The sequence below is a fragment of the Anabrus simplex genome, chromosome 1, assembly GCF_040414725.1.
Source record: "Anabrus simplex isolate iqAnaSimp1 chromosome 1, ASM4041472v1, whole genome shotgun sequence".
NCBI lineage: Eukaryota > Metazoa > Arthropoda > Insecta > Orthoptera > Tettigoniidae > Anabrus > Anabrus simplex.
This window is the reverse complement of record NC_090265.1, coordinates 65663734-65689900: the sequence shown is the minus strand read 5'-3', so window position 1 is coordinate 65689900 and position 26167 is coordinate 65663734. Positions and strand designations below refer to the sequence as shown.

The 26167-nt window shown below is 38.6% G+C and overlaps 1 protein-coding gene across 1 annotated transcript in view; it reads right to left on the bottom strand.

The window, feature by feature from the left end:
• The window catches only part of PKD (serine/threonine-protein kinase D3), a 310331-nt gene that overhangs the window by 67719 nt on the left and 216445 nt on the right, over positions 1–26167 (bottom strand). Inside the window, exons 9-12 of the mRNA XM_067138812.2 lie at positions 24299–24422; positions 24077–24209; positions 15323–15511; positions 14724–14837 (exon numbers count right to left, since the gene is read on the bottom strand). Of these exons, the coding sequence (XP_066994913.1) occupies positions 14724–14837; positions 15323–15511; positions 24077–24209; positions 24299–24422 (560 nt within the window). The remainder of the gene's footprint in view (positions 1–14723; positions 14838–15322; positions 15512–24076; positions 24210–24298; positions 24423–26167) is intronic.

Here is a 26167-nt window from a genome sequence, read left to right as displayed (position 1 = left end):
TCATGGGAGACTTCAAAGCACAAGTCGGTAAGGAGTGGAAGTACCGGAAGATAGTAGGGCATTATCCAGCCCATAAGAGAACAAACAGAAGTGGAGAACGTCTCACTGAACTCTGTGACAAGTACAACTTAGTCCTGAAATCAACAGCCTTCAAACGTCTATCTAGAAAGGCCAAAACCTGGAAGAGTTCAAATCCTATGCTTGACAAATTCCAGTTAGATCATGTTGCTACAGCACGGCAACATCATGAGGACATAAAGAACGTCAAGGTATTACGAGGAGCCAACATAGACTCTGATAACTACCTTTCACTTGTCAAGATTAATATGCAACATTTTAAGAAAACACCAAATCTCCAAAGTAGTCATAAGGTACCCAGGTTCAACACTCTACGACTGCACGAGGAGGACTGTGATTTTCAGGATACCCTCAGGAAGAATACAGAGAAAGAAGGATGCCTTGCCTTACAAAAGGCTTTGCTGGATGTTGCTCAGGAAACTATCCCTGCCTCATCAACCAAAGGCTAACACCCATGGTGGAGTACGAAGTGTGATGAGGTTATAGAAGAAACGTGTAAAGCCTGGACAAGGTGGAACCAACATAAAATTGAAGCCAATTATGAAGCCTTCCTCATGCAAAGAAAAGCTACAGCTAACACCATCCGCAGAGCCAAGAGAAATTACCTCAGGAGCCTAATGCAACACGCTGAAAATAACTTTCAGAGAAACAACTCAAGAGACCTGTACAAAGGACTTAAGAAGCAAACTACCCAGTACACAGCTTCTACCCTCATCCTCCATGGGCCAGATGGAAAACTTCAACTGAACAATGAAGACTGCACGAAAACTCTTGCAGATTATTTCCAAAATGTGCAGGAACATAAAGAAAAGCTTATTTTCCATGAGCCTTCACACAGGAACCCTGATTCTCAGCCACCTATTATCGGCACACTTTATCTGGATGCATTTACACCCTAGTGCTGAATCGGTCGACCTCGGCAATCTTTGAGATTCGTAATGGCAACGTTTGAAACACAAACTATGAATCGCTTAAGCATCGTTGTGCAACATTTGGCATACACTTTAACGTACTAGTACTGTTGTTGTTTACACAGCAAAGCCTAACTATAGAATTCATGCTAGGAACAATATTCGCATCAAGAAATGTTATATAATGTTATATAATGTGTATGTGACACAGTTGTTGGCTTAAGATAATAACAGTTTAGAAACTTCATATCGATCGATCATATTCTTGATTCAATTCAGATTTCATTTTCATTCAGTTGGCAGCACTACTGGAACTGAGACAGCTCCCTCCTTACTCCTCGCCCCCGTACACAAATACATCCAGATGAAGTGTGGAAATTCTAAGTTCCCATGGGGGGAATTAGATATTTTTCCACCAATAGAGCATATCAAAAATCAGATAAAAAATTAGATGTGTGGCTTTTCAGACGTTTGCTCTATTAACCAGCATTTCGTCTTAGGTCTAACACTAGACTCATCAGAGTGGGATGTGTCAGACCCTACCCACAGACGCTGGGGTGTATGCAGATGAACTTATCAGAAGCCCATTATAAGAGGCACAGTCTGATAACTGCATACAGGAGATAAAACTCCACAATGGAATTAATGCCCGCGTAGCAATTCCGAATGGAAATTATAAGTTCCTATGGGGGAAATTAGATATTTTTACACCAATAGAGCATATCAAAAATCAGATAAAAAATTAGATGTATGGCTTTTCAGACGTTTGCTCTATTAACCAGCGTTTTGTCTTAGGTCTGACACTAGACTCATCAGAGTGGGATGTGTCAGACCTTACCCACTGACGCTGGAGTTAACTCCCATATGCAGTTATCAGACTGTGCCTCTTATAATGGGCTTCTGATAAGTTCACCTGCATACACTCCAGCGTCAGTGGGTAAGGTCTGACACATCCCACTCTGATGAGTCTAGTGTCAGACCTAAGACGAAACGCTGGTTAATAGAGCAAACGTCTGAAAAGCCATACATCTAATTTTTGATCTGATTTTTAATATGCTCTATTGGTGTAAAAATATCTAATTTCCCCCATGGGAACTTATAATTTCCATTCGGAACTGCTACGCGGGCATTAATTCCATTGTGGAGTTTTATCTCCTGTATGCAGTTATCAGACTGTGCCTCTTATAATGGGCTTCTAATAAGTTCACCTGCATACACCCCAGCGTCAGTGGGTAGGGTCTGACACATCCCACTCTGATGAGTCTAGTGCCAAACCTAAGACGAAACGCTGGTTAATAGAGCAAACATCTGAAAAGCCATACATCTAATTTTTTATCAGATAAAGTGTGTCGATAATACATGAGAAGAAATAATGGACACCATCGGTGGTCTCAAGAACAACAAGGCTTCATGTGAAGATGGAGATGTGGAAAATGCAAATGACCAGTCTTTGCAGAGCATCCATCAAATCATAAAGGATATATGGACGACAGAGTCCATACCCGAAGGATGGACATCTGCCGTGATTCATCCCCTCCACAAGAAGGGAAGTAAGACAGACCTCAACAATTATAGAGGTCTTTCCTTGTTACAAATTACCTATAAGATCCTCTCTGTAGCCCTACTCAATAGAGTCACCACACAGCAAGACTCACAACTGGGTGAATACCAAGCTGGTTTCCGTAAGACTAGATCTTGTCCAGAACAGATACACACTCATAAGACAGTTCTCAATTACAAAAGCCGAGGTGGACATCCCTGGGTGGTGGTCCTAGTAGATTTTCAGAAAGCTTATGACTCTGTGGACAGACACCCTTTTCTCCATACTATGGGAACTTGGTCTGGATGGGAAGACCCTATGATTAGTTCAAGCCACTCTGAGGAACACGACGTCCAAGGTCAGGTTCAGAGGTGAACCATCCAAAAGCTTTCCAATCAGAACAGGAGTTAGGTAGGGTGATAGTCTCTCCTGCATTCTCTTCAACTGTGTCCTGGGAAAGATCATTAGGGAATGGAGAACGATGCTACCACCGGGAGCTGGACTGAAGCTTGGGTACAAGAGAGAGACAACCTCACTGTCCCATGCCTAGCCTTTACTGATGACCTCATTCTACTGGCAAACAATATAGAGAAGGCTACCTACAACTTACAGAGTCTTTATAGTGTAGCGATTAAGACTGGTCTGAAGAAGACTGAATTTATGACCAATATCAAGGACACCCCTTCCACAATTCCTTTCACAGATTCTACCATACGAAAAGTACCTGCAGTTAAGTACTTGGGAGAATGGAACTCTGCGAATCAGAGTGAGAACCTAGCCATAGATGCCAGATGTACAAAGTTTGAAAGGGCTTATCACTGTCGTAGTATCTATTCATCTAAGTGCCTCTCCAAGGACCTCAAACTCAGACACTACAACTCGGTCGTCAAACCATCTGTTCTGTATGCTTCTGAGTGCCTTGTAATGGCCAAGAAGGGCCCACTCAGAAAGCTGGAGTTAAAAGAAAGATCCTAAGGAGGATATTAGGACCAATCAGAGAGGAAGGAGGCATTTACAGAATCTGCCATAATGATGACCTGTATGAACACCAGGAGGACATCGTCACGTCTATAAGGAAAAGGCGCCTGACCTTTCATGGACACTTGGTCCGCCTGGATTCCGAAAGACTCACCAACAGGATATTCACAGTAACAGGAAGAGGCAAGGCTTCTAAGAACAAATGGAACACATCAGTTAAGTCGGATATGGAACAACTAGATTTCCCACTGGGACAAACTCACGACCGACTACTGTTCTGTCAAGCCGTCCAACACGGAGTTTTCCGAACGTCCCTTACAAGTAAGAAGACTACAGGAACTAAGTGGACAGAGGAGAGAAAGCTGGCTAATAGTCAGCAAATGAAGGAGTATTGGAAGAAGAAGAAAGCAACAACTTTACTAAAGAGTAGATACGAGCCCCGTGGTCCTCAGTAGGCCTAAACGACAAAGAAGAAAGAATAATGGCACATGGCCTCCAGAGAGGCCTGGTATAGGTCTTTTTTGTTGACACCTAATAGGCCACTGTGCGTTTATGAAAATTTGGCTTTACCTAAGATGAACTTTAATACTGAAGACGGCTCGCACACCCAGCCCCCGAACAGTTGGAATTAACCAAGGAAGGTTACAATCCCCAACCTTATTGGGACCCTTACGACCAAATGTGAGCACGGTAACCATATAGCCATGTCCATACTATACATAACAGTATCAAAATACTGTATTGCAGCCACGATAAACAAGAGAAAAAAATAAAAGGTGTGACTTTTACGCAGTTTCTTTTCACTTTTCTTTATATCTCGTGATAACTGAAAACCTTTACGGCCAGTTCTCTTATTGCAAATTAATGCTATACATGGATATTATGGCAAATACGAGGGCTGATCAACAAAGACAGACTGAATTTTTTTTCACAGATGTTTATTAATCCATTTCAATGTTTACATGATCTTTTTCAAAGCAGTCCCCTCCTACTTCAATGCACTTTTTATAGCATCTCTGCCAGTCCTTAATACATGCTGCTCACCATTCTTTGTCAGGTCCTTGAGAATTGCCTCACTTTTCTTGAGCACTGCTTCAGAGTTCTCAAATCGAATGCCTCTAAGCTTTGCCTTGAATGATGGGAATTTAAAAAAAACACAGGGTGCAAGATCAGGGCTCTAAGGTGGATACGGTACACAGGTAATGTTGAATTGAGCCAGAAAATGCATGATTTGATTTGCAACGTGAGGCCGTGCATTGTCATGATGAAGTCGCTATGCAGGCAGGGAAAGCTCTGGTCGTTTTTTTTTTTGCAATGTACTTCCTCAGTGTAGCCAATACTGACGTGTAGTAGTAGTAGTAATAATAATAATAATAATAATAATAATAATAATAATAATAATAATAATAATAATAATAATAATAATAATAATAATAATAATAATAATACGTGTAGTATGCTGCTGTAACAGTAGTGTGAGGGGGAAATCATTCCATTACAGTCAAAAAGTGTGATCACCATCACTTTTCCTGCAGATGGAACAACTTTTGCCTTTTTTGGTGTTGGAGAACCTGGCAATTTCCACATTGTATTGGCTTGTTTTCCTTCAGGATCATAATGACGCAGCCACGACTCATCACCAGTGATAATCAATTTCAAAAACGCATCCCCTCCATCAGCAAAGAGACACAGCACCTCACAGTTTGTCTCCATTCCCACAACCTTTTGTTCAGGAGTCAACAGACGTGGCACCCAACGGGCACAAACTCGGGTCATAAGGAGATGATCGAGCATAATCATAAAGACATTGCCATATGAAATTCTCAACACACCACTGAGGTTACGTAATTGTTATCCGCCGATCCTCACGGCAATCACAGCAGCTGTGTTGATGTTGACTTCAGTCACAGCAAAAGCCGAAACACCAGGCCCACCTTGCTTAACACAGACAAGTTGGCCTTAAGTCCTTGAACTACCTAAACACTGTTCCACAAGGTAGTGCATCTTCACCGTACGCTTGCTTCAACTTTTTGTAAGTTTCGGTGGCTGTATGGTTTAAATGAAAACAGAATTTGATTGCGCTGTACTACTCTTCTTGTGTCACCTCCATCGTCTGGTATGCGAAATGCAAGTAGTGTCTACACAATAGAGCATTACTACCAACCTACCGATACGAGAGTGCTGCCGCCTACAGACATTATACATAAAAACCCGCCCTTTTCAAACATTTATGTTACAGATAGGAAACTAACACAGAAGCTACAGGAAAAAAATCGGTCTCAGTCTTTGTTAATCAGCCTACGTACTTGCATTATGACAAAGATTCTGTAGACCCTTCGCAGGCGATGGGTTAGAGATCCAACACGGCGCAGCTCAGACAATGTCACAGAGATAAGAAATGCAACAAGATGCAACTTGGACGATGTCACAGCAGGCTATGTGAGGCTGCCAACTTAGGAACTAGCTCCAAGACTAGGCTAAAGAAAAGGCCATTGGTCTAGATTGGTTAGGTCCAGCTTAAGACACGACAATTGGGCAGGGGGCAACAAAGCAGTCAAGAGGCCTCTAACACTCCACGAGGTATGGTGCATTTAATCACCCTGTGACTAATTAAAATACCCGGTGCACGTCGTGACAAATTGAAACTATGCAATCTTCTTTTCAACTAAGGTGGCTGCCCTAGCTGGCAAATAACAACACAGAGGATGGTGGCAAATCTGAGTTTTACAGTGCCTCTGTTTTAATTCTGTTGGCGTCAAGAGGCTCGTAGGCATGGTTATATAGTGTGGTTGCACGTGAATTTGTTGCATGTGGGTGAAGTTCAAGATGTAGTGGACTTATTTTATGATTGGACACTTGCTGTGATCCGTGACCTCATTTCTACTCGTTCGATGTCCAGAAATTTCCCCCCATGGAAGAAGAGTGATGCTAAAAGTGCTGAACTAAAAAAATCGGTAACCTGAAGACAATGGAAGAATGCGCCCTCCGAGAGAAATTATTAAATATTCTCTGACCTTTGCAAACACCACAAGTATTTATTAAGGAGGGATTACTCAGAATATATTAACAGAGCCTGCCTTGAAGTAAGACACAACAGTAAAAGGTTCTGGTCACTTATAAATCTTTCGCGCCAGGGATAAAGATAATAAGTCAAAATTAGCTGCATTTCAAGACATAAGTTTGAAGTTATAAAACAGACACAATATTAATTTTAGAGGATTTGAAATGAATAGGTCCACATCAACATATTTCAGAAAATTGTATTTTCATTTTTTTAATGACTTTTTTTCTTCTGCCAACTGTTGAAAATTAAATTAATGACTTGTGCACTGAGGACACAGCATAACATGATATATACTCTTACTCCCTGGCATGAAAGAAATAACAGAAGAGACAACAAACGAAAACCAGAAGTAGTAACCTGGGACCATTCTGTAGCCAGTGGAGCAGACAGACCTGAATTATTCAATTAATATTTTACCTCTAATTTTGTTAAACCTGTGCAGTATGCTGATTTTTCTAAAATCAAACCTGTTAGTTCCCATAGCCTCAGTAATATTTCTACCACTGAAAAAAGTGTACTCCCTACTTTCGTCTTTGTCAGAAAATAAACTCACTGGTCCTGATGGTCTCAGTCCTATCTTCCTTAAGAATACAGCAGTAACTCTTTCATACCCTATTAGTGTGATATTTAATCAGTGCTTCTCAGTCGGCTACTTTCTGAGCTCCTGGAAACTTGCTTATATCACATCCGTTCTTAAAGATGGACAGAGGTCGGATATTGCAAATTATCGCCCGGTCTGTATATTACCTGCTTTATTAATCATTTGTGAAAGGATCATCCATTAGCATTTGCTTGCGTTTACAATTCTATATATATCCCCTCAGCAGCATGGTTTCCTTCCTGGAAGCTCCTGTGTAACTAACTTGGCTATCCTCCTCCATCACGCCACGTCTGCCATCCACGCGGGCTCTCAACTTGATGTATGCTATATCGACATCGCGAAGACCTTCGATATCGTAGATCACACACTTCTTGCACACAAACTTTCTGAATGGTTTAACGTGTATGGGAGACTCCTAGCTCTAATTAATAGTTTTCTGAGCGAAAGACTACAGCGCGTGGTCCTAGATGGATGCAGTTCTTCTCCCACCACCGCCCTCTCTGGTGTCCCGCAGTGTAGTGTCCTAGGTCCACTTCTTTTTGCCCTGTTTATTGATGACCTTATCGATACTGTTTCCCACCATTCATGTGAAATCCTTCTCTTTGCAGATGATTGTAAAATCTTCAAGCAGATCGATTCTCCTACAGATACAATCCAATTTCAAAATGCACTTGATTCACTGTCAGGTTGGTGTACTACATAGCGTCTTAAACCTCATCCCTCCAAGTGTTCCACCATTTCGTTCACACTTCGTAAATCCCCTGTTCTACAAGAATATCACCTACTGAACCAACCGACTGCTCTTGTTGACAATCAAAAAGACTTAGGAGTGCATTTTGACAGTAAATTGTTGTTTGTCTCGAACATAAACAGGGTTACCTCACGTGCTATGTCACTCCTTGGTTTACTCCACAGGTTTTCTGACACCACAGATGTAAATGCCCTCAGAGCATTCTACGTTTCCTGTATCTTACCTATTGTTGAATATGCCTCTCCAGTCTGGTCCATTTCTGCTTCTTCAAACCTCAGCCACCTTGACCGTGTACAATCTTTTTTCTGTGCTATCGTCAGAGCCAGGGTCTCTGCATGTCGCAACCTAAGGACTATCCAAGTGCTTGGGAAACTGAACCTCAAGACTCTTCTTGCTTGGAGGAAAGTAGCCAACCTAAAGCTGCTATTGGTCTGTTTAGGTCTCCAGATTTAGCTTCCTTATTCCCCCTCCACGTCACATTCCGTAGTACCAGAATAAAGACCCTACTTCATATTCCTTACTCCCCGCTTTTTCTCACCCAAAGGTCCCTTTCTGTACTATTCCAGCAATGTTTAATACATTATCTATCAACAAGAACCTAGATATCTTCATAACGTTTCCTTCCATCTGTCATGATATTTCTAATATAACTTAATTTTCCTTCTTGGTTCTTTCCCGTTCTGCTCCTGTATTTACTGTAAATGTATTTTTCTTTGTTAATATCGTTGTTTATGTAAATATGTATTATATATGTATTATATTTGTGTCCTTTGTAAGTATTTATATATCTTTCAGTTTAGATTCATATCTATTGTACATAGCTCGGATCTTTGTAATTCGGCGTTATGTTGTTGCTGATCCTGAATAAATAAAAAAATAAAAAATGCACTCCAGCCTACAAGATCCTTGCTCAATACTAGAAACTTGGAATGGCTAATACATTCTCGTGCAACAAGTTGCCGCTATTCTATGCTGGAGTATTGAGCTGTCACTTTATTTCATTTTTTAAATTTCAATTTTTCTTACAAATGATTAATCAATGCGGGAAAATTGTGGAAGAGGACATTTTTTGTTTTTTTGTTTGAGGAACGATAGACGAGATAAAATCTAACATTAGTTTATATGGAACATAGGTATTTGGGATCAAACAAACTGAACGATGAATATGGGAAAACGACAGTTCTGGGAACGATGTATTGAGGTTCTACTGTAGTTCTTTCGGAGGAGATATAGGACTTCCCATGTCACAAGGGCCTTTATTATGACTCATTGCGATGAAATGCCATTCCGCCAAGACAATGAAATGTTTCTCATGATTTGCTAAACTGATTTTTTAAAATTGTTTTTATACTGTCCTGCTGAGCCAGCACTGAAATAATAGATTTCATTACTTTCACGCAATTTCTCTTTCAAACATTCAATAAGTTTGATGAATTATTTAATTTTGTAATCTATAATTTTCATTTCCGTAGTGACAATTGCACAATTAAAAATAGGAGAGGATTTCCACCAATCAATACTTATTTATTGTATATATTAAATTACAGGACCGGTTTCGACCTCATATTCAAGGTCATAAAAATATGTATGTATGGTTCAGCTGAAGATGACCTTGAATATGAGGTCGAAACCGGTCCTGTAATTTAATATATACAATAAATAAGTATTGATTGGTGGAAATCCTCTCCTATTTTTAATTATTTAATTTTCACGACCACATTGTATTCAAAATAAACTTTCAACATATTAGGTCAAGTTCAGTACTTAAAGAGTAGTACATATCGAAGAGATGTTAAGTACAGAACAAAAATGGCTAACCATACACATGCGGGATTCAAACCCACAACCTTCCGATTTCACGTTGAATCTACAAGAACTAGAGCACGCCTGTGCGTTCTTTATAAGAGCTGCCTCGAGTAGTATTAAGAATAGGTTGGAACCTCCCTCGTACTTATTGAGAAATGATCACAAGCATAAAATCAGAGCCAGAAACCAGCATACTGATGCGGGCAAGTATTCCTTCATAAACAGGACCATAAGGGATTGGAATAAATTACCTGCAGCAGTCTTTGATAGATTCACTTCCGATATCAAAATCGTTTAAGAAGATCATTAGTGCTAAAGTAAAAAGTAAAGGCTGTAAAGGACAGACGCTGAATTCGTGATTTTCTGCTGGATTTAGAATGTTAAACTAGTAGTATTTCTTGTAAAAAAAAAAAAAATTTCCATGGACTGCTTTCTGTACTATTGTTATTGTACTTGTTGGGTAGTTTTTAACTTTATTATCACTTGTAGTGTTAAACTAGTAGTAAGTTCAACCTATAGTATTGTAAGCCGTACTGTCAAGCATTGAAAATAATTAAGTTGTGTGTGAATTTGTATATAATGATGCTGAATTTAGAAAGTTAAACTAGTAGTATTTCTTAACATATTTTCTTTCCATGGAATTGCTTGTTGTTGTTGTTGTTGGGTAATTATGATTTCACTTTATTATCACTCATGTTCATAAAAAACAGAACACCTTGAAAGACCAGAGAAAGGAAGTTCACATTCACAGGACATGTTCATTAGCCTAGTATGTTCTGCAGAAACGATTAGCATTTTAGTCACCTATCTTCAGCATGTGTTCTGTTGCCTAGTAGGCACTGGGTCCTCCACGGGCACTGATAACTTGTTCTATGCGTGGCGGCATTGACGCATATAAGGCGCGAATGGCATCCTGGGGTATAGCCATCCATGCTGCTCCACAGTTCATCTTTGGGGGTTGGCATTGGGTCACAGCGCCGCACCCATCGTTTCACCGTATCCCATACATTTTCAACTGGTGACAAGTCTGGTGATCAGGTGGGCCAGGGCAACAGTCTGACATCCTGTGACAACAAGAAAGCACATGTTCATGCAGCAACATGTAGTCGCACATTGTCCTGCTGAAATATGGTGTCTGGGGTGTCATGCAGAAAGGGTATGGCTACGGGTCGCAGGATGTCATTCACATAGGTCAAACTGGTCACAGTGCCCTGGACATGCACCAACTGTGATTTGTGGTTGTACCCAATAGCACCCCACACCATAAGGCCTTGAGTTGGCACTGTATGTCTTGTGCGAATGCAGTCAATGTGACGCCTCTCCGCCTGTCTGCGGCAAACCAAAATGCGGCCATCAATTTCAAACGTACAGAACCTGGATTTGTCCGAAAACACTATCTGCTGCCATTCCTGTCCCCAGTGAAGTTGTTCCATACACCATTGCAGTCTAACATGTTTATGCACATTAGTCAAAGGTAGGCAGAGAAGTGGACGACGTGCCGGTAACCCAAACCGTAATAAAAGGCGACGGACTTTCACTCCTGATAGTGTATGATGGGTTCCACTGTTCCACTGTTGCGCCAGAGCTGAAGAGGATGCCAATCTGTCCTGCAATGCCATTCGGATGAGGTGTCGATCTTCTCGGGGAGGTGATCTGGGTGGTGCGACCAGATCCATCTCGTCGTGTTCTACAGCCTTCTCTGAACCATTCTGTACACACCCGTTGCACTGCTAACACACTTCGTTCCAGACAAGCAGCAATTTCCCGGATAGATGCATCACGTTCTCTCATGGAACCTGAGGGCTGACATGGTTCCAATGCTAATCATTTCTTTAGAACATACTAATGACTGAGCTCGATAGCTGCAGTCACTTAAGTGCGGCCAGTATCCAGTATTCGGGAGATAGTAGGTTCGAACCCCACTGTCGGCAGCCCCGAAAATGGTTTTCTGTGGCTTCCCATTTTCACACCAGGCAAATGCTGGGGCTGTACCTTAATTAAGGCCACGGCCGCTTCCTTCTTCCCACTCCTAGCCCTTCCCTGTCCCATCGTCGCCATAAGACCTATCTGTGTTGGTGCGGCGTAAAGGAAAAAAAAAAAAAAGAAAAAAAAAAAAGAACATACTAAGGCACGTGTCCTGTGCCTAGCCCGTGTTCTATCTCTAGTCTTTCAAGGTATTCTTGTTTTTATGATAATGAGTGTATTAAACTAGTAGTAAGCTCAACCTATAGTAGCCTATTGTAAGCCATACTGTTAAGCACTGGAAATACTTAAGTTGTGTGTGAATTTGTATATGATGCTGGATTTAGAATGTTAAACTAGTAGAATTTCTTGTAATATTTACTAATAGCATTTCTTGTAATATTTTCTTTCCATGGAATAGCTTGTTGTACTCTTGTTATTAGTCTTCTGTAAGTGACCATTGCCACCAGGATATTTCCCATTTGTGATGTATTTGTTGATGATGATAATAATAATAATAATAATAATAATAATAATAATAATAATAATAATAATAATAATAATAATAATAACAACATATTCCAAGCAGCAGTAAAGAAATAACATTCTCGCTATAAATTTACATGGGAATAGCCTCTCCAAAATTTAACCAAACACGAGAAAATATAAACTAACCTCTGAAATCAGTGATGTGCCCTGCCATATCTTGAGGTATATCACATTCTTACTTAATTTCAATGCAGAATATTGAAATTAAGCGATCGTTTACTTAGCCTTTATTTCTAACGAGTTAATAACTGATATTGACCTCGTTATTTACGTATTTGTTATGAAAACACATTCTCTTTCATTTCAAATTTTCTTTATGGAACAGCAGTCAATGCGTATTAACTCTGAACTCTGAAAAGTGGTGGCAAAAGGGGCTCTGGTTAAGACGCAGCAAGTTGTTATGCTACTTAGGTTCCAAAATGGGTAAAATATAAATATGTAAATAAATACAATGTTAATTTTAATCTTATACCAGTTGTATAGTATTATTAGAAGTAATTTCACATATTGTATATGAGTTGACTATGTTTGTAAGTACAGGAGATATTATAAGCAGAATTTTTTAAACAATATAAATTTATTAAGGATGATGTGTGCGTTTAACAGAAAAAATTATTAGCATAAATTGTATAATATTGTATTCTAGGAAAATTTTCTTCGTCTCTTGTTAATTTAAAATTTAGTGCTTGACAATAATGTATTTTAGTGCACCATTTGCCACCGAGGTAGACACCTCATTTGCAAATAAAGAGATTTTGATTTGAATAATCGACTCTGAGATCGCCTTCAAATGTTAATACTAAATTCCCATGAAGGGAAAAGCTCAAAAGTGCACATAGCGAGAAAACGATACCGAAGGTTGCATTTTGTGGCAAACGCTTGAGTTCTTTTATTCAAACAGCGTCACTTAACAGCGTATGTACCACAAAAACATATTAAGCGCCAGTAAAAAAAGTTATAACCTTTTCGCTATAAATTTGCATGGGAACAGCCATACTGAAAGTTATCCAGATGTGAGAAAATATAATCTAAACCTTTAAAAAACAGTGATGAACTCTGCATATCTTGATGTGTATTGCATTCTTACTTAATTTCAGTGTAGAAAACTAAAATTAAGTGATCATTTACTTAGCCTTTATTTCTAACAAGTTAACAACTGCTATCGACCATGTTATTTACGTATTTATTACAAAATCATGTTCTCTTGTTCATTTCTGATTTTCTTTGCGGAATGTCAGTTGACGGGTATTACTAATCGACTCCAACATCGCCTCAGAATGTTGGCGAGAGTTAGCTAGTGCACATAGCGAGAAGAAAAACAAACAAACTATACCGTACTGAAGATGATCGATCACGTTTTGTGGCAAACATTTCAGTTTTCCTATTGAAACAGCGTAATCTAATCTAACTTAACCATACTATATGTATCATGAAAACATATTCCAAGCACCAGTAAAGAAATAACCTACTTGCTATAAATTTACATGATAATAGCTTTTCCGAAATTTAAACAGATGTGAGAAAATATAAACTAACCTCTGAAATCAATGACGCAGTCTACCACATCTTGAGGTGTATGCCCATTTTACTTTACTGCAGTATTTAGCATAACATTTAGCAATCGTTTACTTCAACCTTCATTTTTAACAAATTAACAACTGCTATCAGACATGTTATTTATGCATGTATTACAAACACATGTTCTCCTCTTTCATTTCCAATTTTCTTTATGGAACAGCAGTCGACAGGTATTACTAATCGACTCCCGACATTGCCTTTGAATGTCTACGAGAGAGCTCGCTAGTAGACATAGCGAGGAAAGGATACCGAAGATGATCAATCGCATGCAATATAAAATGGCTGGGTGCATAAGTATCGAAAATCGTGCTCGCTTAATCCCTCATAATAACGGATGTGTCAGTGATAGGGCTCTCACTGAAGGCTAATACACAGTTTAATATACAAATTTTGAAGGGACAGGCAGAATCTGATATAACGGGGGTTCTCATTATATGCCGTCCTCGCTCTAGCCGACTTCTACTGTGTTTTAACCATTTTAAAAGGCAGATTGATTTGCTATCTTATAGCATGTTTGCTCCAGGACTATATCTTGCTAGAGAAGCCACTATCATAGGTAAATGATTGCAGATCAATAATTGTAACAAGAAAGTCCATCATGGCAGATGGGGAGTTGAAAATGATAACAAGGAGGAGGATAGAGGAACCTCTTGTGTTAGGGTATTGAATATGTGACTTAAGATTTAAAATCACTCATCAATGCAACATAATTTGAGACGGTTGTTTCAAGGAATTATTTAGAGGTAGTACCAAAACCGTAACACTGAAGATGAATTTAAGTCCTTATGAATACTTTCCCCAACAAAAATTGTCTTTTCTTTCTGATAGGATTATATGATTACATGAATCTGGTTTAGAATTATCACAGTCAGTCTTTTATCATCAGTTCAGTAGTTAACACTAACCTCCATAGACAATTCCAAACTGACCAGATCCCAGCACCTCATCAGGAAAAATTTGATATAGTTGGCTCATGTCTGTAATCCTCTCTTCAGGTTGTTCACAGGAACCATCATTTTCTGAAAATCATATCAAAAATTCTCACAGTTTAAAAATCACACAGTATAAAAAGCTAATATACATACATATTTGCAATCGTAATGGTATGAATGAGACAGGTGATGAGGACGGAAAAGACCATCATGTAAATTTCAATAGTGAATTTATAGCACCTGCAGACAGTTGCTTGACTGCAAGTGTAGTGTGGTGTGTATGTGCACCAATGAAAAAATGAAAATGAAATATCACTCTTGTCAATGAGTACAGCAATACTGAGATAAGAAAAAAGAAGGAAAAAGAAACCTGTAAGCAGTGAGTTAAAAGAATATTTATGGTAAAATAGCCAAGTATGTACTTCTTCCTTTACCATCTGCAGTATGGGATGTTGTAAATCAAGACAAAATTCAAACTATTAATAATCTAGTCATTGCAGCATACACATTCTATCTTACACATATTTACTGGACCCCTTTAAAACATCCTGCAAAATTGCTATATAACTTACTTGAATTTGATGTGACAGGCATTAGAGCTTGTCTAATACTTGTCTCCCACGTTTTGGCAAGATGAACTCCAATTCCACTATCTGGAGGTGGTAGTGCTATTCCAACACCATCCTTTTTACCATACAAAGGGTCTTCACCAACATAGTAGTCCACATTGGCAGTTCGCAATTCAAAACAATGCATTACCTCTGTAAGAGACAAAGATTTAAACAACAACAACAAATTTATTGCAGTATAAACTAAAAAACTACTACTTTTAGTTAAAAAGCTCTGTCAACAGTGCACATGAGAAAAAATTGGAAATTCAATAGAAAAACAAAAGAGGTGAAATCAGATGCAAAAATCAGGATCTCAAATAGATTTGATCAACTACAAAGGGAAGATACAAAACTGATGGACTGGGGTTGAAGCAGCGGCTACAACAGCAGGAGCAACCTCAGTAGATCTCAAATAAATCATGCTTCATTAAAACTAGTGGTAGGGAGAATTTTTTTTTAATAACTCAACACTCTACTGGCACCATATACTGCATTGCTTGCTTTTTTTATACTAGCAGTGTACATTATGTCGCATTAATGCACACGGGTTTTCAGCAACACTGGGCTGGGAAAGATTAGTATTAGGAAGGTAGCAACTATAGCTTCAAGTGCAGTAAAGAAGTGCCAGTAAATTGTAAAATACAGACAATGATGAACCTATGTACATTTCTGACATGCATGGTTAATGTTAAAAAAAAAAACTGTCATTCATTATCTTTTAAAGGAATTCAATCAATTTTAAATGGTGACCTTTAATGAAAATAGCTGAGGATGGGTAGCATAGGAGCGACCAGTGAACTTGACTGCAAAAGATAAGAAAGTCAGATAGAAATTAGGGAGGTAAAATTGTTTCAGTACTTCATTTCACAGTAATAAAGCTTAGTGCTGCTGTAGACAACGGACAATGGAGTTGTCTGTAGATGGAGTGGTACAGTAGTTATTATGATTGATGACCCATATTATTTTACTTAATTCATCTCTATAGCCTATCACTTTTATTACAAAATATTTCTTATGCAGAGATCACAATGACATTTTTACACTCATAGAATATGTAGTAAACAACAAATTGTGATGTAGAAGATATGTTACAGTCATCACTTTGGGAAAAGCCAAATACTGGCACTCCTCAATACACAAACTTCTAAAAACACGTATCTGTGACAACCACCTGCTTTAAGCATGAGTTGTGAGAGATAAATATAAAGAATTCAAGCATGAGTTTTGAAAGATAAATATACTGTAGAGTAGACAAACACAGAAATTATATATACAGTAGAAGTCCGCTATAGCGAGTAGGCATAAAAAGAGAACCCCCTTATAACGATGACTTTTGTCCGTCCCTTCAAAATGCCTATATTAAACTGTGTATTATCCTTCGGCTACAGCGAGAGCCCTGACACCGGGCGAGTTGGCCGTGCGCGTAGAGGCGTGCGGCTGTGACCTTGCATCCGGGAGATAGTAGGTTCGAATCCCACTATCGGCAGCCCTGAAGATGGTTTTCCGTGGTTTCCCATTTTCACACCAGGCAAATGCTGGGGCTGTACCTTAATTAAGGCCATGGCCGCTTCCTTCCAACTCCTAGGCCTTTCCTATCCCATCGTCGCCATAAGACCTACCTGTGTCGGTGCGACGTAAAGCCCCTAGCAAAAAAAAAAAAAAAAAAAAGAGCCCTGTCACTGACGCATTTGTTATTATGAGCGATTATATGCGCTCGGTTTTTTCCGTTGCCGATATTCATGCACCCAGACATTATACCGCATGCGATCGATCATCTTCGGTACCGTATCATTTTCGCGCTATGCCCACCAGTGAGCTCTCTTGTTGACATTCGAAGGCAATGTCGGTGTAGTTTAGTAATACCCGTTGACTGCTCTTCCGCAAAGAAAATGGAAATGAAAGACGAGAACATGTTTTCATAATAAATGCATAAATAACGTGTCCGATAACCGTTGTTAACTCGTTAAAGATAAACGCTGAATAAACGATCGCTTAGTTTTAATGCTAGATACCGCAATTAAGTAAGAATTAGATACGCCTACACCTCAAGATATGGCAGAGTGCGTCATTGATTACGAGGTTAGTTTATATTTTCTCGCGTCCGTTAGATAACGGAAAGGCTATTATCATGTAAATTTATAGCGGGAAGGTTATAATTTCTCTACTGGCGCTTGAAGTATGTTTTCATTATACGTACAGTACACGTAAGTTAGGATAGGTGACACTATTTGAATAACAAAACTGAAACGTCTGCCACAAAATGCGATCATTCATCTTAGGTACAGTATAGTTTTCGCACGATGTGCATTTGCGAGCTCTCTTGTCAACATTCGAAGGCGATATTGGAGTCTGTTAATAATACCCGTCGACTGCTGCTCGCTATAGCGAGTACGGCATATAGCGAGAACCCGGTTATAACGATGACTTTTGTCCATCCCTTCAAAATGCCTATATTAAACTGTGTATTATCCTTCGGTTACAGCGAGAGCCCTGTCACTGACGCATTCATTATTACGAGCGATTATTTGCGCTCGATTTTTTCCGTTGCTGATATTCATGCACCCAGTCATTATATTGCATGCGATCGATCATCTTCAGTACCGTATTGTTTTCTCGCTATGCCCAACAGCGAGCTCTCTCGTCGACATTCAAAGGCAATGTCGGAGTAGTTTAGTAATACCCGTCGACTGCTGTTCTCTAATGAAAATTCAAAATGAAAGAGGATAACACGTTTTTGTAATAAAAGCATAAATAACGTGGCCGACAGCAGTTGTTAACTCGTTAAAAATAAAGGCTGAAGTAAACGATCTCTTAATTTTAATGGTATACCGTATACTGAAATTAAGTAAGAATGTTATACACCTCAAGATATGGCAGGGTTCATCACTGATTTCAGAGAATAGTTTATTTTTTTTGCGCCTAGTTAAAGTTTGGAAAGCTGTTGCCATGTCAATTTTTAGCGTGGAGGTTATAATTTCTCTACACGCGTTTCTAATAGGTTTTCATGATACATATGCGGTTAGGTTAGGTGATGCCATGTGAAGAAGAAAACTGAAATGTTTGCCACAGAAGCCTCTGGAGTGATGCCGTATTTCTCCGAATCAAAGACAACGTTTTTTTTCTCAGAATCTCGTGTGAAAAATCAACGGTCGTTTTGCATTCGCGGCCTGATAGTAATGAACACCACTGGCAACTACCGCAGTAACCACAATGTTCCTTTTCACCCCCCCCGCACGCACGCACACAAAACTCGTTGACAATAAACGACCGTCTCTTTATCATACATCGCGAGCCGCGGTGACCAGTTGTACAGCGCCTATGTGTACCGTCACTGGATCTCGGGCAATAGTGAAGAGAGAATGACATTCTATTATCCTATACAAAAATGTATCTGCAGAATGGCATCAAAACATGCGAGCCTTTGAATTCTTAGAAAGGCCACGGCTACTCAGTAGCAGATTTATAACGCGTCTGCTGTACCTGACACTTAGTAAAATTAAGTTTTTAGACAACACGAATATTTTCGTGATGGATCGTCGTATTGTAAAGATACCTGGAACAGGTATTGAAGGCAAATTTTCAACGGGTTCTCGTTGATGTTATTATGCCCATTTTAAGTTAATGGCTATTAAATACTCGGAAATGTATAATAATTGTGCAGCCGCAAGAAAATACGGCATAGGCCTAACTAAAGCCAATATTTGGCATTACCGTGAAGACAAAGATAGCTTAAAAATGCGTTCAGTGGCACGCAACAAGGACGCTTTAAAGAAGTCGAAGATGAAATTGTGAGGTATGTGCACAAAAATGCAAGGGCGGAATTGCCATACCGTGGCGCAATAAACTCCTTCGTTGACTTTCAAAGTCCGCGATTTAAGACCTATACATCGCTAGCTGCTGAAGTTGGCCGAATCCGGCAAGCAAGACGTGCGTGTAGCGGCAGCCAGTTATATCTGACACTGAGTGAAAGTAACAGTTTTATAGTAAGCAAGAATATTTTCCTGGTGGATCGTCGTATCGTAGAAACGCGTGGAGTGTGTATTGCCGGCACATTTTCAACAAGTTCCCTTCGATATTATGATGCCAATTTTAAGTTAATGGTTAAACCCGCTGAAATAAAGCATAATTGTACAGCCGCAAAAAGTACGGCATAACTAAAGAAAATGTTCGGCGTCTACAAATAGTCTAAAGTGCGTACGGTATAAGAAAGACATTCATATGATTTTACAAAGCACTTTTTAAGCCTGATTAAAAATGTTTGAAGGAAAAAGTGGGGGTCGTCTTGGCTTCGAAGAAATACAGTAATACATATTTTTCAGAATGAAATTAAACACACACTTTCACGTAGTATCGGATTTCGAAAAACAACAAACAAGTAAGCCGTAGTGTGGATATTATCCGCAAAAACTCAAGTTTTGAACAAACTCATTGCCATTTCATACTGATTTTAATGTGTATGGGGGTTTCCCCAACTTCTACAAAAATCGGATATAACGACAATCCGCTATAGCGAGTAAATATTTTCGCCGTCATGAATTCTCGCTATAACGGACTTCTACTGTATTTCACTTGCAATGGAAGCATGGCATATTGGTCAATTTGTATTTTATTCCCTAATAATGTAATTAAATATCAAACGTACAGAACTAAACGAGGCCACGGAGCTAATTACAAATAGATGACTGTGGCGGAGTTTAGTAAAATCAAAGACACTTTCAGACTGAACGCTAAAAGGTGGAGGTGGTGATTATTGTTTTAAGCGGAAGTAACAGTGAAATGTATAAGAGTCTATAATGAAGATGCAGACCATAGATAACATCCCCAAACACCATGTAAAATTATTAATAGGCGACTTCAACGCTCAACTAGGCAGAGAAAGAAAATACTGTGACATCATCGGAAAACGGCCAGCACACAAGAAAACAAAAATGGAGAGAGATTAGTTGACCTGTGTAGAAACCATAATTTAATCTCAAAATCTACATGTTTTAAGAGGAAACCTCAAAAACTCAAAACATGGAAACACCCTGACTACACTAAAGGAGAATGGTAACTGGATCACATCTGCATGGACAAATACCACCACAAAGAGATCTATAACGTCAAAGTCTTCCAAGGAATAGACAGAGGTTCAGATCACTACGTAGCTAAAATTAAAATTAAACTCACTCCCCAGAGGAGACAGCAAAAGCAGGCCCTTAAAACTAAAAGAAAAATAGATCCAACCCAGCTAATCAACAACAAAAATTACTAGAAAGCAACTGAAAAAATAAAAATCACAGATAAACTTGAAGACTTAGCACACAACCTTAAACAAATTGCAGAAGACCTGGCTCCAATTAAACCACATAAAAAACACCAATGGTGGAACAGTGAATGTGATGAAACAGTGGAGAAAAGACATCAGACATGGCTATTGCATCAGTCCCTAAAACCAGAAATATCCTATCAAAATCTAGTAAAACAGAGAAAAGAAACTACCCAAGTCTTAAGAAGAATAAAAAGACGACATCATAAGGACACACTGCAGTTAATTGAAGAACAATTCAATAAAACTCAATCAAGGGACTACTACAAAACATTCAGAAAACAGCTCCAAAAATATGAACCCCCTAACCCTACAGATGAAGGATGAAAATGGTAAGCTGGCTCATAACAATAAAGACAATGCAGAAATTCCGGCTAAATATTTCAACAAACTTTTAAATTGTGAGGAACCTACAGAATTCCTTCATTTGGACACCAACACCCCGATAAAAACACCACCAGAGAACATAAATGCCCCCTACAAAGGAAGTCTACCAAGCCCTGAATAAAATTAAAAAACTACAAAGCGCCAAGAGAAGATCAGACCTTTGCAGAAATCTGGAAATATGCAGGAACATCAGCAAAAGTTGCCCTCCATCAACAACTTGTCTCTATCTGGATTAAAGAAGAACTACCAGAACACTGGACAACAGCCTTCATTCACCCACTGCATAAAAAAGGAGATAAAACCGACCCCAATAACTAGAGGGGAATCTTGCTCCTAGACATAACATACAAAATATTTTCAATAATCATCCTAAGAGGATAAGTTTACAACTTGAGAAAGAACTAGGAGAATATCAAGGAGGTTTCAGACCCTGGAGGAGCTGTCCTGATCAGATCATGAGTCTTAAGTTGATAATGGACTATAACAGGAGAAGAAACAGAGATATGCTGGTAACATTTGTAGATTTCAAAAAAGCTTATGATTGCATCCATAGAGAATCTCTGTTTAAAAATTTAAGACACCTTGGACTACACCCTAAATTAATAAACATGATAAAATTGACTCTCACTAATACCAAATCAAAAGTGAAGTTTAAGGGTGAAATATCAGAGACATTTGAAATTAAAACTGGACTACGGCAGGGAGATGGGCTCTCACCACTATTATTTAATTGTGCTCTAGAAATGGTATTGAGGGAATGGTTTAGGAAATGCCCCCCCAAAATAAAGATTAGCCGAAAAATCAAAACAAACTGCCTGGTTTTTGCTGATGATTTAGCATTACTAGCAGCTGACATAAAAGAAGCAAAAACACAGATATCCAAACTTAGAAATTAAGCCCCAAAAACCAACACAACTAAAAGAAGTTACCATAAATGGTAATAAAATCAAAATAGTAACTCAATTTAAATATCTTGGAGAAGTAATAACACATAACCTAAATGAAAAAAATCTCAATCCAAACAAGAACAAATAGATTAGCTAAAGCACAAAAATTAACATGGGATATCTACAAAAAGAATTTTTTTTTTTTGCTATGGGCTTTATGTCGCACCGACACAGATAGGTCTTATGGCGACGATGGGATAGGAAAGGCCTAGGAGTTGGAAGGAAGCAGCCGTGGCCTTAATTAAGGTACAACCCCAGCATTTGCCTGGTGTGAAAATGGGAAACCACAGAAAACCATCTTCAGGGCTGCCGATAGTGGGATTCGAACCTACTATCTCCCGGATGCAAGCTCACAGCCGCGCGCCTCTACGCGCACGGCCAACTAGCCCAGTACAAAAAGAAATGTCTACCAATAAATGCAAAAATAAAACACTACAACACAGTTATAAAACCGGAGCTACATAAATGCAGCAGAAACACTTTTTCACCTGAATAAACAATCAAAGACTGACAGGCTTCAGAAAATTGAAAGGAGGATTGGAAGAACCTGCATTAAAAAAAAAAATACCAGAAAGCTGGACAGTGGTGGTTAATACCTAACAAAGTCATGTACAAAGAGCTAGAACCCATTACAGATACTATGCGTAAGAGGAGACTGGGATTCTTTGGACATATCATGAGGATGCAGGATTCGAGACTTCTGAAACAACTAGTACAACACAATCTCGTCTCAAAAAATATCACAACAGGATGTAAATGGATCAGAGAAGTAAGAGAGGATCTGAAGGCAATAGGCCTTACAACAGAAGACACCACAAATAAGATAAAATTGAATACAAAACTCAAGAATACAAACCTCTGCTTTACTCTTACACAAAAAAAACCAACAACACGCATATTTTCAACTGAGGAAAGGGCATGAAGATCGGAGCGTCTGAAGTACTGGGAGGACCGCAAAGCCCAAACAATCCGTTCAAAGAGATCTGAACGACGGACTGACTAAAGTGATCCTATGTGGTCATAAAAGAAGAAGAAGAATATGCATATATGTAGACATGAAGGGCTTTTGCTTTCTAAAACAAGGTGAAATACTTTATGTGTCACAGAGAACTTTGCTCTGTGTCTTCAGAAGAAAATCTCAACTGTTCACGAGGAAGACTTCTCCGATAATGAAGATTTGAATTTAAGAATGCTTTACCATTGGTCTAGAGTAAGTTGTACTCTCATTCATCATCAGATGGCTCAATGTAAGCTAGCATTCCAAGTGAGAGCAGACGAGACCATCTAAGCTCCAATTAAGATGTTTCTTGTTACACCGTATGTGCTTTGTGAAATAACAGCAAGGTCATCAGATGAATCAGGAATGAATGTGGTATAATAGGAATAATAAAATAAAGTGCACTTACGACTCATATGATAGAGGAATAGAACAGAACTGAAGAATGGAAAGAAGGTGAGTAGAAAAAACAAAGGATAATGAGTGAGAGTCAGCTGGGCAGAAGGAGGTGGAGATAACAGGTGTATACAAATTATGAAGTTAAGACACTTTAACATATCGTCTGGAATGATCCATCAGATGATGAGGAACGTACGAATTTGGAAAACACTGAAATGAAATAACAATAGTGAAAGAACAGGGGAGAGAACAACCTAAGTAAATCCTTAATGGCTGGAATCCACGTATTACTTATTTGATAGCCAGTGTCCCTGTTGAAATTGTTAGGAATTTTATGTATTTCCATAGCTTCCAATACAATCCTAGACCTGTAGTGTTTAGTGTGAGTAAGAGCTCAAACATCTTGGAACACGGCATCATGACTTGTTGATACAGCGTGCTCAGCTACAGCTGACTTGTCTGGCTGGTTGAGACGGATATTTCGTTGGTGTTCCTTGAGTCAAGTACAAATGTACCAGCATGTTTGGCTAATATATACTGTACCTTGCCCTGTACGTATATACGTATGTCATATAACTAAGTTTGACTAATGACTGTGTCACTGAGTGGTTTGTTTCTGAGTTTAAGTTTAGGGAGCCTCCTAATTAGATTTAAGAAGGGAAAAAAAAGTACCTTACCTCCTTTAGGAGAACGTGCTGCCTCTACTGACAGAATTTCAGCAAGTGGTATTTCTTTGTAATACTTTGAGCCAGTATCACTTTGGAATAACGTAATGGACTTGCTATCTAAGCGCCAATAATGCCTCTTTCGCTGAAAAAATATTATAAGCACAAGCAAATAACTAACCTTTCAATATCAGATATATATAAGCAATCTTTCAGAGACTGTTTCAAACTTACCATATGGTCTTTGCTGGTAAAATGCACCATCCAGCCTTCCTTAATAACCTTAGAACCACGTCGTTTAGTATGTTTCACGGATTGGACAATCCTCATCAAAGGGATGTTATTGCTGGGAGAAGAGCTGTTAACAAGTGTTACAATTAATAATAATAATAATAATAATAATAATAATAATAATAATAATAATAATAATAATAATAATAATAATAATAATAATAATAATAAGAAGAAGAAGAAGAAGAAGAAGAAGAAGAAGAAGAAGAAAGATATAATTAAAATGTACAACTTTTCATTACGCTGAATATATTTCTAAGGCATTATATCCATTGCATCCTGTCTCCCACCATTTCCTTCTCTTTGTCCAACAATGTTTTCTCCAAAACTTTGTCTCTACAGATAAAATGGTCCACTCACTCATGCCCAACAAAATGTTATGTCCATGGACAACTTTTCCACTTTTTGTTCCATTAGATTAATAAATGCACAATTTATGATTTTAAAAAGCTCAGGTACTATCTTATTTACAACAGTTATGTAAATCACATTCTCAAAGTAGGTATTCAAGCTCATGTTCCTACTCATCTAGGCACTGCCCATCAGAAAAGATGAAAATTTATTCTAGAGTAATTCAGCATTTCAGAACAGTGATGCAAGGTATAAATCAAATTTAAATTTGCAATTGATCATTCAGTAGTTGATCTGCATAGCATGGTCACTGTCAGCACAGGCAGATAAACAAGCTGATCTTTTCTTGAAGTTACGATAATGACGATTGTATCCAAGTATCCTCAAAGTTTGAAAGTGCTCCAGTATGACGCAGCCATAATAGCTTTATCATTGACTGTGATTAAGCCTATAACTGTTAGGTTCTTCAGTCTGTTGAAACTAACTTATGGTTAATCAAATTTTGAAAAAAACATTTAACAACAGCCTATACAACATGTACAACAAGTGAACAACCAACAGGAAGTAATGAAACTAGGATTATAAGTTTCTCGGGTGACCAATCATCCAATATTTTTTGGGACGTCCCACATTTTAAGGTAAGGTATTTTGTAAATGTCCCACACAGAACATCATTTGTTGCACATTCTTTTGTTTTCTATCTGAACAAACTTTTGTGTTATTGTCATTGGTATAAATTTTCACAGTACACAACTGTCCTGCCATCTAGCTTCAACTAAGAGTATGATCTTTGACAGTGCAATGAAGCAGGTTATACAGTAGCATCTTTGGACAAGCGTTCCGGATGTACCTTCAGACTTCTGAGTTACTGTTAGTCCATGGCATGCCGTGTGTGGCCATGCTGTAGCACGAAGCACGTCAGCATAGAGGTGTTGTATTAAATGGTGTTTTCCTTTAAGTTTTGAGTTTTTTTAAAAAATGGATTTGGTGTCGGATAGTGATGACTATACTTCTACTTCATCATAAAAAAAAAAAAGGAAGCCATAATTTACACCCGAGAAGGTAAATGGGAAAATAAACATGTATATGCATATAATGCAAAGCGGGAAACTAACATGTCATACCTATCTCCTGATCAAAGTAACATCCACAAGGCATTTGGTACACTTCGCAAGAAGACGTTCAGTATTTCTCATAGAAGATTCTACGACATGATGAGATGTAACAATGGCCAAGAACATCAGAGAGCAGCCAGCTTATCCCTCCAAAATAAGACAATAATATATATTTTTTGGTTCCAGTTCCAGTACAGTACATCAAAACAAAAGTCACTGCTTCAGAAGTGACAAGAGTATTTCAAAATGTTATTCTGAACATGCCTTATTGTTATCACAATTATGACTCAAAACTAGTCCCACTAATATTTCCAGACTCAGAAATGGGAAAAAGCATATCTCTAGG